Genomic DNA, 17,329 nt, shown 5'->3' with positions numbered 1-17,329 from the left:
CCACTGGTTTATATTGTTACGATGTGAGTAGTTATATGTCATAGTAACTTGAAATGTAAGGCTATTAGCTCCATGCTATAATTGTGTAGGACGGCTAACAGATGTATTTGAATTCCGGAAGACTTGGTAATTAAAAAAAAACTCTGTGAGAGCTCATACATTAACTGATATATAGAGCGATCAGCAAACGTGCTATAATGCAGTTGTTATGAACATGAAAAAGATTTAAACGACAGAGAGAGAAAAAAGTCTAAGCTCAGTTTGGTGTTGGAAAAGTAATTATCTTTGATAATATATAAATTGTGTGGGCGTGCCAGGATCCAATGACCTGGGTGAGCATAATTGCAATGTAAAGTGCTTCGAAGAAAATGTATTAAGAATTATATAAATCTAACTATTATTATTATTGTCAGGGGCTGATCCAGGATTTTCTAAAAGGGGAGGGGCACCTTTTCCCGATGAAAATTTGACAAGCAAAAAAAGTTCTACTTTCAAAGGGAGGGGAGCACACTTGACTTGTGTAAAAACGACATTTTACATTAAAAATTTTGATTGTGCCCCCCCCCTTTGAAAGCCATAATCAAAACTATTTTATCAAAATATTGTTATTACTAATAGGACGATTTAAATAAAACAATACGATCTATTTCATGATCTCTAAATCATAATAGTATTTAACAAATCATATAGAACAACAAAAGAGCATCTCTAGGAATTGCTTTAAAGTAAGGTATAATTCTGACCTAATTTATTTTCTACCACACACAGACGAAATAACTATCATCGTCATTAGTAGGGGAATTGTATCGTTAGACAGTTGTGTTAGGGTCATGTCGGTATATTTTGCCTTGTAATCGGTCGATTGGTCAGTTAATTGTTGCCGGTCATTCTCATTAAATTAGATTTAGTCAGCCGGTCAGTTGGTCATGCTTGATTGGTGTGAGAGTGGTCAGTGGAATGACCATGGCATTGGATGGTGCCAACTGGTCAGGGATAAATTTATGACCAAATCACTCTCATGATCATCGATGAAGATTGCTATCATTGTGTATGTGAGATTCACACCAGCGTGCAGGATACGAGCGCATTTCAAGTATCATCATCTTAACACAGGCGCATAATATGCACAAAATTTTGATGGGCCAGACATGTGTATGGGGAAAAATTTACAATAAGCTGGTAACTAGCGAGTGAGCAATTTTTTTGACCACTTTATTACAAAAACCTATATTCAGAAAAATGTATTTTATTTCACAGCTTTCTTTTACATTTTTTTTCTCAATTTTTCTCCATTTCTCAATTTTTCCTTAGTTGTGAAATTTTGGAGCTCCAGGCTACCGCATCTGTCATAAAAGCCACCATTAAAATCACTGTTATCATTATCACCCCTAACCTCATTATCATCATCATCATCATCACCCCAATTCACCATCATCATCATCTTCATCATCATCATCATCATCATCATCAGCAGCAGCAGCATCATCAGCATCAGCATCACCATCGGCAGCTGCATTATCACCAACACTATGATTGATGTCATCATTACTTTTGTAGTTTTCCTAATAATTATACAATATTTGTATTATGAATATTGTTATTACTTACAAAATTATCATTATGATCAAAAACAATATTGAATGCAATATCAAAATGATTACCACTATAGGTTAAAATGGAAACAATATGAAAAATCAGTGTCAACTGAGGATATGAGATGTATCAAGTAGCAACATGTTATGTATTGTCAACACGTATGCCATATCATATACCCAATCCAAATAGAGCGGAAACCGTCCGTGATCGTAAGGCCACCAAGGAGTATCTGTTGTCTGACAAGTTGTCACATTTGACAACTTTTCTTCATTTTGATTGGTTTAGAAACATTGTACTATGGTAATACTCGGTAAAGCATCCGACAAGTCATATAATAAACGCTCCCAAGATCTCAAATGACTTTTTAATGACATGACACCACATCTGTGTTGTCCATAGCCCAATAAGTCTGAATCATCAAAATCAAGAATGATGATGTCTATGATCATGAATTTCATATCTGAATGATACTGAAAAGTAAATAACACGAACTATATATAAATCATGAATATTGGCCACGCCTCTCACACGAACGCTTCGAAAGGTAAACTCGTGTCAGTTTGCGGGGCAAATTGAAACCGATATTAATCTAATATCTCTCTGCTATTGTGAATGAAGTATATTTATACGAGAACTAGAGCTATTTGTGGATGATGAAACAAGGATGGATAAAATAAATGAAGAGAGGAAGAGGCACTTAAAGAGATGGCACGCGTACAGACAGAGATAGAGATGTAAAGAGATAGATAGAGAGAGGGGGAGATGGGAAGGGGCGGAAGGAAGAGGGGTCGGAAAAGAGAAGATAGGCAGGAAGAGAGGGAAGGAGGGAGAAAGTGGAAACAGAGGGCTCCCGGAGAGGGTAAAAGAGAAAAACAGAGAGTAATTGAATGAGAGAGAGAGAAAAAAAGAGACAGGGAAAAAATGAATTAAGATACAGAAATAGATAAATAGAGAGAGAGAGAGAAAGAGAAAGTTTTAGGGCGATGGATTCTTCATCACAAAAAATTAAATTGATATTTAGGACTGCTCCGCCATGTACTGCCTTTCGCAAAGCCGTTGGGGGTAAAGGGGTACGTGTCGGACTGAAGCAATCCAAAATGACTTTTAATCATTCATTTACTTTCTTTTCTTCAGTATTAATCCAACTCAGATCACCACGAAAAGAAAACCAATATCGTACTACTTAAAACCTCACCAATTTTCTTCCAAAGGCATGACTTTTAACATTTCGACCTGCTTTTCTTTTCTAAATTTACATCAGCTTCAATTACGTATGAGTTAGCATCCGGACTACTAGTACTTTTTTGAGTTCCTTTGCGGTTAAAAAATGGAAGAAAGTAAACACGAATCAGGGGGTTGATGAGAAGCTGAAAACTAAATATATTATTAGATTACTTTCAATTGATTAAGAGATAATATGAATGGAAACGGGGAGATCATTTTGATGTGTTTTTGATTGCTCCAATTCTTCTGCCATGAGATGGAATTCTTGGCGCGATAGATTTTCCCGCCAAAATCGGGTGACTTCTCGATATTTTTCTTTAGAAAGCTGTTTATCCGATACCAAGGTTTTTGCTCTTGAAATTTGAAAGAGGTTATTAGTTACAAAGATTCAGTAACAGTGATTTATTCACGAGTAAATTAAATGGCAAGCTGCGAGAGAGTTTCACCTAGATCTTTACGATCTGATTGCCTTCACCAAGTAACATAATTCACATCATCTAGGTCGGGACGAAAATGAATGAAATTTATAATCAGCTTGGGATGTACAAGCGTGGGAAGTGTACAGTTTCTGTTCGTTTTACGATATTAAATTCGACTACATCATCCGTAATCTTTCTTATTTGTATATTATCTCACAATTTAGTCATTTCGGGAACTTGATCTTGATGGGGATAAAGGGTAAATTTATGAAAGGGGGGGGGGGATGGTCACTCTAAAATTAAAGTCATGTCTCTGTTTATTAAAAACAGTCAGACCATACCTTAGGATAACCATGTAACAACAAAATTCATTATTTTTGAATATTCAGATGTTGAAAATGTTTTCTTAATACATTGAAGGAAATGTTATTAACTAAACTATAAGGATTAGCAATTCTACAAAAATAAAGAACAATCGATTTTTGTTTGTTCACCGATAGTCTCACTTAATCCAAGGTCAAAAAGACTGCGCCACTCAGTGAACTATTGCTACCACACAAAAATTACGACTTGTGTGCAGTTGATATAATGATAATGTTTAAAGGGAATTTGAGCAACTTAAGCAACAACATACTTCAAAACTTGTTAACGAGCTGGAGTTCAGGTCGGACATCGGCGTACTTGAGACCTTGTAGCACTGGCAATCTTCATATTTTTACACGCTGGTTATGGCGCTTGGTGCGATGCTGGAGTTCCCAGGGCGGCCCGATGGCTCGAAAGCTATGAATAGACATTGTATCAAAGAGAGGAGTTTATCTAGCTCGACACGAACCCCCCTTGTGATTAATAGTTCATATGAACACAAGGTATAATCAAATTATATAGAAGATTCACCAAGTTATTAATGCGTCATAATTATGCCTTGATACTCTTCCTCTGGACCTTCTTCAAAGCGACCCACGGACATTGGGGGTCTTGAAGATTGCAATGTCTATATGAAACATAATGTCATAATGAATGAGATGAGATTTGATGCTCAGTTGTAAAATGCTGTATAAAAAGTGAAAGGAGGTCAGAATTTAGATTACTAGAATAACCCCCTCGGCATGTTAGGATAATCTTTCAGTTCATTATTAACTTTCAAGGATTTTAATTTAGACTTAGCCCCCTTTCAACATCATTTCGATTTTTACAGAAGAATGAGGTCGACTGAATTACGTTCGGCGTGTCGTCTCAGGCATGTATGCTTTTATTCATCAAGAACCAATAGTGCAAGAATTATAGAAAGGAAATTGAAGAGGAAAACTGAACAACAACAAAAAACTATGATTATAAAACGAGTTGGAAACTGACAATGAAGTTTTAATATACAATATTTATGCTGACATCATAAGGGCTGTGATCATTTATGATAACGGTATTTGATCAATTTGACAGTAAATTTTGTGATGGTGATGATGGTGGTGGTGGGTGGCTATGGTATTGATGACGACGACGACGATGATGATGCATGTGATGATGATGATGATGGTGATGCATGTGATAATTATGATAATAGTGATGATGATGATGACCTTGGTAATGGCGATGGCGACGGCAGTTAGGTTAGTGGTGGTGATGGGTTTGAAGACGATGAGGATGATGTAATAAGATTGATGATAGTAAGGTTGATGTAGTTGATGATGTATCGATGATGGAGCCAGCGGCATTAGGGTAATTGGCTCCTATATATGACAATGATATTAATTGTAATGATGATGAGTGTGGTACCGATGAGTATGGTGCATGATAATTGTATTCAAGAAATAAAATATGACGCTGTATTTCGAATGATACTGCACTGCAGAATTCATAAGAACCCCTTGACTGTTCGGTTATTACCCCCTTCTCTCATCACGATTCAGTAAGGGAGTTATGAAGTACACCAAGCAAACAAACTCGATGGTATATCATCAAACAATGTCTACCCGTGGTTGACACTACTATCTACAATCCCTTTTGTTTTGACACTGCCCCTCAAGTCATACATTCAGAATGAAAGGCGGCGTAAACACGGCATCGACAATAGAGGACATAACGCTTTGATCAACCACGAATTCGATCACGAATTGCCGACTCTCGTCGATGTCGCCTCCATCTCTTCACAGGCATTTCCTGTCTGGCGACAGATACCGACTGCTCCGAATATTGTTTTAGGTTTCCATCCAGCTGCATTCCCAATGCAACTTCATTGCAGCATCGTGGATGACATTACCATTCAAGGTTCATAATCCACAACCTACAAGAACAAAATAAAACCGAAACCAATCTCGAGGTTGGATGAGAGTTGTCCTTGAGGTATTCGGTTCAATGTCCGGTCCGTCTTGGAGTGGATGGTACTCCGGAATTTCCGCCATATAATTATTCACTCCTTGGATGAAAGTCCTGTGATATGGGACTCTTGCCCTCAGTGTTTTCTCTCTCCGTTTTATTCACCCTTTTTTTGAGGCATTCCGGTGGAAGTACAGAAGCAGTCACGCGAGACGGGGATGATATTTCTCGCCAAAGACGCCGTCTTAGGAAACCAAAGATGAAATTTTGATGAGGGTAGGGTAGTGAAAGTGACTGCTTCTGTCTCAAAGGCATCCGAAGCAGGTCGGATTGTCTTGCATCATACCCTTGTAAAATTAATGTCGGATTCAACAAAACGCTGTGTCTCGACATCGTCTCAAGGTTGCGTGCAATGTAACATCGGCAAGGATTATCCATGAATGTATATACCTTCATGGATTCTGCGTATTCATCATTGCATAATTTGCATGTGTATCGTCTCCTGATTTCTGCATATATACAATTCAAGTATTTTTGTTTTTACATAATTTATATTCCAATCCTTCCTAAATTTCAATTTCGTTTGAAAATAATTTGCTGTTTACTGATGCTATAAATTGGCCTTGTATTAAAATGAAGTTTGTCAATATCTTTTGAATCTGGAATTTCTTGTTTGGTTACTTGCTCAGAGAAACCCTTTCCAAGAAATATTTAACAAAGAGATAATAATAAATTCTCTTTCGAAGTCAATGTAGGCGGCCTAAAGGGTGTATTAAAAACATTTACTTCCTCAGCTGCAGGTCTGTTAAAATTATGATATTATTCCCTTTCATTTTCCATCTCATGCCATTTCGAGTATCTGAAGTTCTGAAATTCCAACTTAATCTCGTATCGGCTCCTACAAACACCAGTGAAGTGGACAAAACACAAACAAATACAAGCTCCTTTATTGGTGAAGATCTGTTGACGAATTAAATGTCCGGAAATATAATTCCGTTTGTACCGCCTCTTCCATTTGTTCCAATTATTCCTATGTGGGTTAAATCGTATACTGCGGAATCTATAGGTTTATTTGAAAGAAATGGTACGGAATGTGAATACAAAGTAAGGCCGAAAAAATAGCGGGAAATTACTTTTCAAGTTCACGCCGCGCTGCTACTACCATGAACACTGGTTGCTATGCTACCGACATTTTTAGGTACGTGTCACAATAAAGCAAGGTTGTTTGAAAATATTGTTTTTCAATGTTATCCTTTGATTTCTGTACTCATTTTTAATTGTTTTCTCTCTCTCTATTTTTCCCTTTTTACTTTTCTTTATCAGGCTCCCATTCTCTCTCCCTTCTCTCTTTTCCCTTCTTATGTAAAGAGTATATTTTCGGCCTACATAATCATTTACCCTACTTGGCCAAACTATCGATTTTCAGGCATCTTTTTCATCTTTTTATTAAGCTGTATGTTCCAAATCTTTTCAAATTTATTTTTTGCCTATTTAAATTAGAATATGCAGTTTTATTCAGAAAAAGCTGCTATATACTTCACCACAAATATATTGCATATCATATTATTTTCTATAATTAGAATTTGCTCTCGGATATTGCAATGAAACATATTTAAAGGACTTTCGTTGTCAGTAGTTAATTACGAATTAGAGTTTTTAATTTTCTACATTATCATGATGATATTGTTTTTTATGCAGAATGTTTAATTAGCTCAAACTAAACAAAACGTTAAATTCCCCTTTCTCTCAGATTTAAGATCAGCATTTTGTAAATCAGTCATCCAGCTGAGTTGACACTGAAAAGGTACACTGCAAAAACTCTGGTGTTGATTTAACACCAGCCCGGAATCTATATATAGATAGGTGTTTATACAACACCAATTAGTATTAAAAAGCATCGGTTTGATTCCAAACTGGTGTTGTTTCAATACTTCTCTGGTGTGGACATATATAGATTCCGGGTTGGTATTAAATCAACACCGGAGTTTTTGCAGTGTAGTCTAATATACTTCTGCAAAGATTCTCATCTTGATGTAATGACAATAGTTTGTGAAAAGCTATGTCTTTCTTTTCCTGTATCAAAGTATTGAACTACTTCCATGTACGAGCTTTCTTCAGGCAATATTTTCATGAATTAATGAAAGGTTTTGTAAGCGACGGATACAGTATATCATGTTCTTAAAACTAATAACCTAAACAGCATCATGTAATATAATGACATCAGGTGACTTTAGTTATTTTGGCCACGTGATATCAAAACCCCGTCACGAATGTATCCGGATTTTTGCCCATACTTTACAATACAAGCCCAGATTACGCGAACGCTTCTCGACAAAAGTGATATATGGGTGCATTAAGGGACTAGACTAGATCCATGATATATGAGTTCAAGCTTTATGTGGGCTAAACATAGATTTATCAGGAAAGCAAACTCCCCCAAAGCGTGTGGAATCGTGCAGGCGCATAATATCTGGGCATCCATATCATCACATGTGTGAGTTGAAGGGATTATTTTGCATTTGTAATATTATAACCACGATTCAGGGTTAACCTAAATTGTAACGACTAACAAAATCACTGTGCTTGACGTAGGTATTACCACACATTCAAAGTCATATTCTAGTCAGATTTTACGAACTTGCACAGTCACTGGAATTTCTTTTATTATTTTTTTTGTGATAAAATTTCCTCACAAAAGTGTTTGCCTTAATTGATCTTAATGCCACAATTTCTTAATTTGTCTATAGACATGATGCACTCTAAAAAAGAGATCATTACCTTTAGGAAAGTGACTGCAAATAAGGTGTTGATTTGCAGCACTTGAAATGCTAAAAGCAGCATTTGACCTGCTCTATTAAGCACCTGAAGTGCTAAGCATCAGTACCAGAATTGCAGTCACAAAAACGTGTTCTTAATAGGCACTTTGTTATTTTTTTTGTATCAGGCTTCATTTTGGCATGACAGGAAGTGTTCATGTGCGTGTGTGTGTGTGTAAAAGAGAGAGAGAGTGAAAAAAGTGAAGGATGGAGGGAAAGAGGGAGAGAGAGGGGGGCGAGGAAAAAAGAAAAAAAAAGAAGATATGAAATAACATTAAAATCTTGACTGGCAAAACATAAATGCATTGTAATTATTCAACATAATACCTTTTAACTAAAAGAACAAAATGATGAAGTGTATGGTTTCATAGTTATCAACATCGATATGAAATTGATAGTGTGCGTTTATTTTGCCAGAGGGCGACTAGTGGGCTCTAAACAAATTAGTAATTTGATTCATTCATGGACTTGAAAGTCATACCGTCCGCTATGTTGAATATTATTCACATCAATGATTCTCGTTTTCTTTAAGAAATGCGTAAAGTAATACCCTCTTTCCGAATGCCATTTATGAAAACGCCGATCGAAACAAAACAAATAAAAATATATAACTTTAAAGCGCATCATTATTCCAGTATATTTTCTAATGTTTGGACCCCTTTGAAGACCGCCAATTCGGCCCAAGAGGGTATATCCAACCCACATTTAGATCCTACTTGATCTTGTGCAAAGTTCATTTTAACCGAAATGGTCGTGGACGGTTGCACGGCCAATTGATTGTGAAAGCTTCTAAAGAATAAACAAAATTCATAGTTATTTCATTATGGAAGTAAATTATAACTTTGTATTAATTAGGTTAAAAGGGGGCATTCCGATATTCAGACCCTATGGAATGCACATAAGTAGATTTATTGTAAGAATATTCAACATTGATATATCCTTCGAGGCATCCATTTGAATAAAAGGATTAGGGGTCCGTTTCAAGAAATTTGTTGTAATAACGAATTTGCATGAACAGTTATAAGCTACCGAAATCGTTAAACCTGATTAGTTCAACGTAAACTTCATATAGAACGTGTGTATTTATTTTTATGAAAGAGGACACAGGAGCAGCAAGACGAGAGAAGCATAATATTTGATGTCACATTTTTGCAGCCATAGTTGTAGCAGAAATACCAATAGCGCTCTCTCCGGTGAAGATATGTCAGTGTACGATTAAACGCCAGCGGGTGAGATGGCTATACTCTGCATTTGAGCTCATTTGGGATTAAAGAAGATATCAAAAAGCGATTTAGAATAAATAAAATGGAGGAAATAAGAAAAGAATAACATTCATCTTTGGGGTGAGGGAGATTTATTTAAGCAGGAAATTAAACTAAGGCCTAAAGCAAATAACAATTTATGTATGAGAAATACAATAAACAATGCCTTCCAAACATTATTATCCATTAGGGACACATTGTGAACGAAGTTAAATAAAAAACAACATTTTTTTAATAGAATGTAGTAATCAAATTTAATGTGCATCATTGTTACAAGTAACCATATTATACTATGAGTGAGATAAGATAGATATACAGACGAATGGATAGATAGATAGGTAGGTAGTAGGTAGGTAGATAGATAGGTAGGTAGTAGGTAGGTAGATAGATAGGTAGGTAGTAGGTAGGTAGATAGATAGATAGGTAGGTATGTTGGTAGTAGGTAGGTAGATAGATAGATAGGTAGGTAGGTAGTAGGTAGGTAGATAGATAGATAGGTAGGTATGTTGGTAGTAGGTAGGTAGATAGATGGATGGATAGATAGATATATAGATATATGGACGGATAGATAGATATATAGATATATGGACAGATAGATTGATAGATAGATGGAACGATAGATAGATGGATAGATAGATAGATAGAGGGGTAGAAGTGAAGGTAATATGGGAAGTTTATTGACTGATTAGACGGAGCAGAGACAGAAGGAAATAAAAAGATGAAATAGAAAATGTGAAAGCGACACGGAGAAAGACGTTCAAAAAGCTTGAGACAGGTCAGAGCAAAGGATAATTAGAGCTTGATAGAAGGAATAAAATAAAAATAGAGAGAGAGGGGGGGAGGAGAGAGCAGAATGGATTGAAAAAAATATATAGTAAACAGGGGAGGAAATAGTGAGATAGTGAGTTAAAATACAGATTGGATGAGTGAGAAAGAGAGAGAGAGAGAGATAGGACGGAAAGAGAGTTAGAAAAAGACAGAAGAAAGTTAGATAGAGAGAGAAAGAGATGGAGAGAGAGAGGGGGGGGGGGGTAGGTTTATACATGAAGCCAGTGATGAAGATCACATCTCTCCCATTCGTTATTATCATCCATCACGTGTTATTGGATGGCGTTATCCATCCTGTCACGACTCGGTAGGACGCACGTACAAAAAGCGCCTGTCTCCCCATGAGCGAAATCAGTTGCGCTGAAGACACAGACCGACAATGAACGTCGTCTCTTCTTCTCAGTTCTTCGTGCCTCTTCATCGCTGTTCGATCATTGTTTCAACTTGATGTTAAAGGTTTGATTCTTGCTTTATCTGGAATAAAAAAAGACGATCTCTATGACAAGAACTAGGATTTGGACAGTATACCATTTTCCTACAAGCTGGATATCATTTGGATATTAGTGGCGTCTGTAAAAAACAAAGCATGATGTTGTGAGGAACTTTCTTGGAAATCCGTATTGACACTTAATTATGTCTGTTGTTTTTCTTAGATGTCTTTTTGGACAAGACAAAATGACATAAATTGTTTTAACTGAGATTAAACGTTTACTTTGCACTTATTTCATCCTCAAAATCAAGAGAGAAGGGAGAATCGATTAATTCGCCGAGAGTAAATACGTAATCTGGACAGGAAACTTAAAAACAACATGACAAACATTATGATTTCCCACTGAGTTTGAAAATGTCTACTTCGGTGAAAACAGTCTGAGATTAAATGCCTTCCCTATGCTGAGATTAAAAATCGGCATTTAATGGAGTTGTTGTTCGCTGCATTTGATATCGAGAGTAAGGGACTCGAACGAATCTCCACCGCAACTATATAAGATGCACCCTGCGGTGGTAGAAAAGGATTTCTGACAGACAATTGCACTAGATTCTCTCACCTATTCTGTTTCAAGGGGCAGCATCTACGTAGACAGTTCCCGTCTCTTCTTTCATTTACCCCTTCCCCTCGAGCAGCACGGCTGAAGGTTTGTGGTGAGTTATTGAGGGCAAGATACCCCGCTGCCACGCTGGAGATCCAACCTAATGGTTATTGATTATCACAAGAACGAACACTAAACGAAAATCGATACGTTTGATATGGGACCCTCTATCGATGTAACGTATCTGAATATTCGACGAGCAGACTGTTATGTCAATCGCGTAAGCTTTTCAGAAGAGGAAAATCACCAGATATAATTGCAAAAAGGAAACAATTGTAAGCTAGGATCTCCATTTCGCGGAGTCTTCTAATTTTGGCGGGCACCTCTGAGCACTTTCTAGACCGTGTCGATTTAGCGTCATAAAATCGTCTGTTTAAAATTACCCAGACTCTGCAAGTTCGTACAATTCATTTATTGGAACCAAGGTATTCATGATGTGACAAAATTGCTTTTATCGGATGTGTCCGAGAAAGGAAAACTCATTTCGTCTCATGTCTCCGTATTTGTTCTGAAATCGAATACATTTATTTGATTGCGCTCCCGCTCGTAAAAATAGCTGAGGAAATGATCAGCAACTGTTCGTCAACTCGGGGAGTTTATTGACTTGTGTCTGGGCATCTTTCTCAAGAAGATTCATCGGACTCGGACTTTAATCACAGACATGTTTGTATAATTGTTCACCTGTGACGCTCTTCATTAACATTTATTTTATAAAACCTCGTTAATTTGATATTTTGGGCGTTGAGACAAAGTGTACATAGGTAATCCCCCCTTCGCCGTCGATCTCGAAGAATTTTAACGATTTATACGTCAGTATGGTAGTAAGCTAATCCTATTGATACGCTGGATAACTCGACCTTCTTCCTGTAAAAATCTAGTCTTCAAGTTGATGGGTGGCTGAGGGAGAAGCCGATGTATGGATGTCACTTCTTTGTGACCGCATTTGAGGAGAGAAGCGAGTAAGTGCATGCACCAGAGCGAATCTCTATTTCTTCATCAAATATTCGAAGCGTGGCTGCGAATTCAATTTCTTACCCAGATATGTGTGGAAGGAGTTTTTCGGTTCAGATGATCGAGTGCATTTGGCCCCGTAAATAATACGGCGGTGTTTGTAGTGAAACTAGTGGATGCGGTCATTGATACGAAGTGACAGCGACTGCTCCAAGTGCAGATAGAGGACCTCGAGATTCGGCAGAAATGCCCTTAAATGAGAAATACGTCATTCTAGCCTACACGTGAGAATCGACCGTGTTCCGTTAAATTGAATTGACCGATCCTCTAGGAGTACTATTCGATTATTGCTTGAATAGAATACCCCGCCTGTGTACAAATTTTGAAAAACGAGAAAATAGAGATTCGATTATGGAAGACAAACTATTGGTATATGTGGAATGAGGCGAACTTCAACGGCTTATACTCGACACCCTGGGGAAAAAGACCAATGCAACATAATCAGAAACGTTTGGAATGTTCCGTCTTGATTGGGACATTTTGATGACACGCAATATCTCAAATCTACGTTAGATATGGACACACTGATTCGACAGTAGCTAAGAGTAATAAGAGCTTAAAGAAGTGGTTACGCAATACACTCTTGAATAACCGAGCGTGGTGATGCACTTGGAGTAACGACAACTCCCCGTTCTATCTTTAGCTTCAATCATCGAGGACAAAAGAGTATGTTAATTGTGTTGATATAAGGCAGTCATAATTGTTCGCGTCTCCGCCATACACTGACAGCGATGCGGAAACGAGTTAAGAGAACACACTAAACCCTTTCTTGTCTCCCATCATCAGTGTTTGTTTGAGGAGGAACATATAAATCTCGTGCGGGTTTATGTTCTCGAGAGGAGAGTGGGTAAGCGGTGCATTGCCAAGAGATCTATGAAATATACGCCTCCCGTCGAGAAGGAATTAGCTTTTTTACTTTAGCAGATGGATTAGTGAGAGAGAAGATGGTACTCTCATGAGCTGTCTTGTGAGATAAACATCTGCTACTGGACATTGATTTGTTTCATGTAAGCGTGAAGAGGACGTCGTCTCTACTGGGTTAGGGATGGCTAGCAACATGGATGGGTACGTTGAGGTATCCGGGGTAGGTGCGGAGAATACCACAGGGGACAGTATGGGTGATCTTGAACTGTATCCTCCAATGATGACCAACATTACCCACGGATCACCAAACATCACGTTGATCGCATTCAAAGTGATTGGACTGACAATAATCATTCTTATCGGTGTAGTAGGTAACCTCTTAGTCTGTATATCTGTATGCAAGTTCCGCAACCTTCGGATTGTCGCCAACTACTTTATTGTTTCATTGGCAGTAGCGGACCTTGCGGTGAGTGGGGTAGTCATGCCCTTCGCGTTGTACCAGGAGGTTAACGGGTGGCGGTGGTGGTTAGGGGCATGGCTTTGTGATGTGTGGGTTTCCGTGGACGTCCTGACAGCGACGGCGTCGATATGGAACTTATGTGGTATTTCGGTGGACAGATTTCTAGCGATCACCAGACCCATACAGTATGCTAGAAGAAGAACACCGTGCATGGCTATGACAGTCATCATATCCATGTGGACCGTAGCTTTCTTGATTTCCATTCCTGCTCTCATTTATGTTGGAGGCTACGACACCGAAGGTACAGCTGAAGAATGTGCGTTAAACGTCAGTCCCATATTCCAAGTCATCAGCTCAGCGCTATCTTTCTACATCCCTTGTTTTATTTTGCTCATTGTTTATTACAAGATCTTTCGTTCCGTCATGGCTTTGAGTGCTAAGAAGCCAGGCTTAAGAGAAAAGATCCAAAGAGATGCACCGTCCAAGGTGGTAACAATGCAAACAAACTTAAACGCAGAAAGCAAGGACAACCTTGCTGTCAAACCTCAGAACGCCTTAACGGTGGAGAATAACGGTCGGAAGATGAGTAAACGTCCAAGCGACGACGCCAGCAGCGTTGCAGGAGCGCATCCACCGACAATACCGTGCAAGCAGCAATATCGAGAGAAATCGTCAACGAAAAAGATCTCTGTTGCTCGAGAGCGTCGGGCGACGTCCGTTCTCGCAATCGTCGTTACGATCTTTATTTGTTGTTGGCTTCCCTTTTTCATCACGAACGTCGTGATGGGTCTGTGCAAAGACTGCAATATCACTTTCACAATCTTTAACAGCGTCACATGGATGGGTTGGTGTAACTCTGCTGCTAACCCTATTATCTATACTATCTTTAATCGGGAATTCCGCAATGCTTTCCACCGTCTCTTAACGTGCAATACACGTCAGCATTATGGGATGAGGTGATTTTTTTCAAATTTCTTAATCGTCGCTAATTTAAAATATTCCTTGCCAGAAATTTGCCACACATTTCTGATATCTCATTCTAGTGTTTATAAAAATCGAAATGTATATATATATATATAAAATGTTTATCAAGTCTCTCTCATTCGGAGCCCGTTTCTACTTGTAATCTTTGTTCATACACTATTCAAACTAGCCGACAACTGATCGGAGAGGCGTTACTCTTTGCTTTCATATTTCTACGATGAGTGTCCGGAGCAGGTGTTCGGAGGGAAACACTCGCCGGATATGTGCCGAGGAAGATTGCTAGCCGATGTTTTCACGCGTAAGCGAAATGTTCGTAGTGGTTCGCAGATGGGGAAAATCCATTGTATGTTTTCCATGAGCAGTCGAAAGGTGTTACAGTGCGAGATGAATTCGAAGTGTTAAACCATATCAGGCATGAAAACAATAACCTTGTGTCAGGATCATGCTTCTTGTTATATCGCAGAGACTAAAGTGATAAACTATATTTCAGTTCGATTGTCCGTTAGGACTATTACATCATCACTCCACAAACTATCCCAGATGACTCTAGTAACGTGCAACGTTTTGAAAGTTACTTCCTTCTGAAATACAAACCCCAAATCGGTCAGATAATGGGGCAGTTAAGCTTCAAGATAACTAGAGATGAAAGAAATGTAGTCACCGATGGTTACCACCTCACAATATATATAATCTCTACTCAATAATGAAGGAAACAGAGTAGTAACGTTGCATTACAACGAAACAATCGAAACTGATTTTTGATCACTTCTGCTATTAAAACATGGTTATAAAAGGAGAGAGAGAATTAAGGAATGGAAAACATGTGTGCGGACAAAAACGACGAATGGATGCTGCGAAGATTAAGTAATGATGGATGTAAAAAGGGAATTATGAAGATTCTTTGACAACTGGACATGCATACCTGAACATGATTGTGCATTTTATTCTATGAATACCTCTTGTTTGACACCTGGAGTACGTATCTACTAAATGATGTATTTTGATTACGTAATTCAATTAGCATGATTATGTCTGAGCAAGTTGGGCTTCCCATGTGGGGCCAAAAAGCCCTTGAATGCATTACCTATTGCGAGTAATGATGGCGTAATGAAATGATAGGTTTTGATAATTTCGAGGCGCTCAAGATTTAGATACAGTGCACGATTTAGAAAAAATACCCAATAAAATGTAAAAGTGGGAGCGATAAGCAAGTGAGAAAATTGATGATGTCTGATAGTTATTTTCATGGATTCGGTTGACAATTTGATATTTAGATTGCCATCTACAAAGAGGTTACCATAAAAATCAAACCATAGAACTATTGATCAGATATTAAACGGAATATGATGCAGTTAATGATGTTGAAAATTACCATACAAACGAGTAACAAAACACCCATGGTCGTCCTACTTGTCTCGTGTCTGCAGCCCCCACCTGTCATTAATATACCAGTGATATTAAAATATCTGAAGTACTATATCATGATCCAAACTTCGAAATACACAATATTAGCACACTCATTTGTAATGTTTTGGCTGTTATTATCTCCATCCTAGAGCAAAAAGAAAGTTTTGTGTCTAATCTACATTGTGCTACATTTATTCAATGATGATAATGAAGCAAAGAGCCTGTCATCTTCACACATTTAATGATTTTATTGTCATTTGAAGATTTGCTTAGTTGAGTTCATGAATATATATTCACTTAGCACTGTGTTTTTTTCTCATAACTTTGCCATGCATTTGTATTCTAAAGACAAGTGTAGCAATTGTATGCACACAATTACGACACGGGAGAAAGTTTAGATTCAGGTACATCATCTGAACATTTGTCATACATTCTTCCCACGTAATCAATACGGATGTGTTTCATTTTGAGAATGCTTTGCCCACCACATTCATCAAACATCGCAACAAATTGATGTTTTGGAGGGCTTGAAGAATGTGTAGTGCTCTCACGATCTATCAAACTTTGCTACGGTGTGTCCGGGTATCCTGTATAGAGCTTATTCTTGATACAGAACTTATATCACCCTTTTAAAACTCCCCACAGAGCATTGATGTGCGATGTATTCGCGATGTAACCAATCAATACATATCCGTTCCACCTGTTTTCATGATTTTATTTTATGAAAGTATCAATCTCTTTTTAAATTAGGCTGCAGTCTTGGACGCAACGTACAGCCAAAATTTACGTTATTACGTCGTAATATACAGCGCCAGTGTGTAATATCAATGTCCTATAACATATTTACTGTCTGAAGTTTATTTCAAATGATTAATGATTGAAAGTTAGAAGTGGTCGTATCAAGGGTGTTTATAACGGTTTTGAGGAATTGTGGAAACAAAGGACTGGTGATGTTGATTTCATCTTGTCCTTTCTATTATCGGAATATTCAAAATGTTAGGCCCCTAAAGTAGTATCTACCGTTCAAATCATGAAGATGCTTGTTTTTGCTAAAATTGAA

The 17,329-nt window shown here is 37.8% G+C and overlaps 1 protein-coding gene across 1 annotated transcript; it reads left to right on the top strand.

Annotated features, from left to right (window-relative positions):
• Nucleotides 1-10,811: 10,811 nt before the first annotated feature.
• LOC121425426 (D(2) dopamine receptor-like) lies at nucleotides 10,812-15,919 on the top strand. The gene has a single exon (XM_041621474.1). The coding sequence runs from the start codon at nucleotides 13,600-13,602 to the stop codon at nucleotides 14,836-14,838; it is 1,239 nt and encodes a 412-aa protein (XP_041477408.1). The 5' UTR covers nucleotides 10,812-13,599; the 3' UTR covers nucleotides 14,839-15,919.
• Nucleotides 15,920-17,329: the final 1,410 nt, after the last annotated feature.

This window comes from Lytechinus variegatus, chromosome 12, assembly GCF_018143015.1.
Source record: "Lytechinus variegatus isolate NC3 chromosome 12, Lvar_3.0, whole genome shotgun sequence".
Taxonomy (NCBI): domain Eukaryota; kingdom Metazoa; phylum Echinodermata; class Echinoidea; order Temnopleuroida; family Toxopneustidae; genus Lytechinus; species Lytechinus variegatus.
Note: the sequence above shows the minus strand (reverse complement) of the source record. Positions and strands in the feature narration are given on the sequence as shown.

Excerpts from the sequence above, each read along its gene's own strand:
- LOC121425426 (XM_041621474.1), top strand. The coding sequence starts at position 13,600 with ATGGCTAGCAACATGGATGGGTACGTTGAGGTATCCGGGGTAGGTGCG.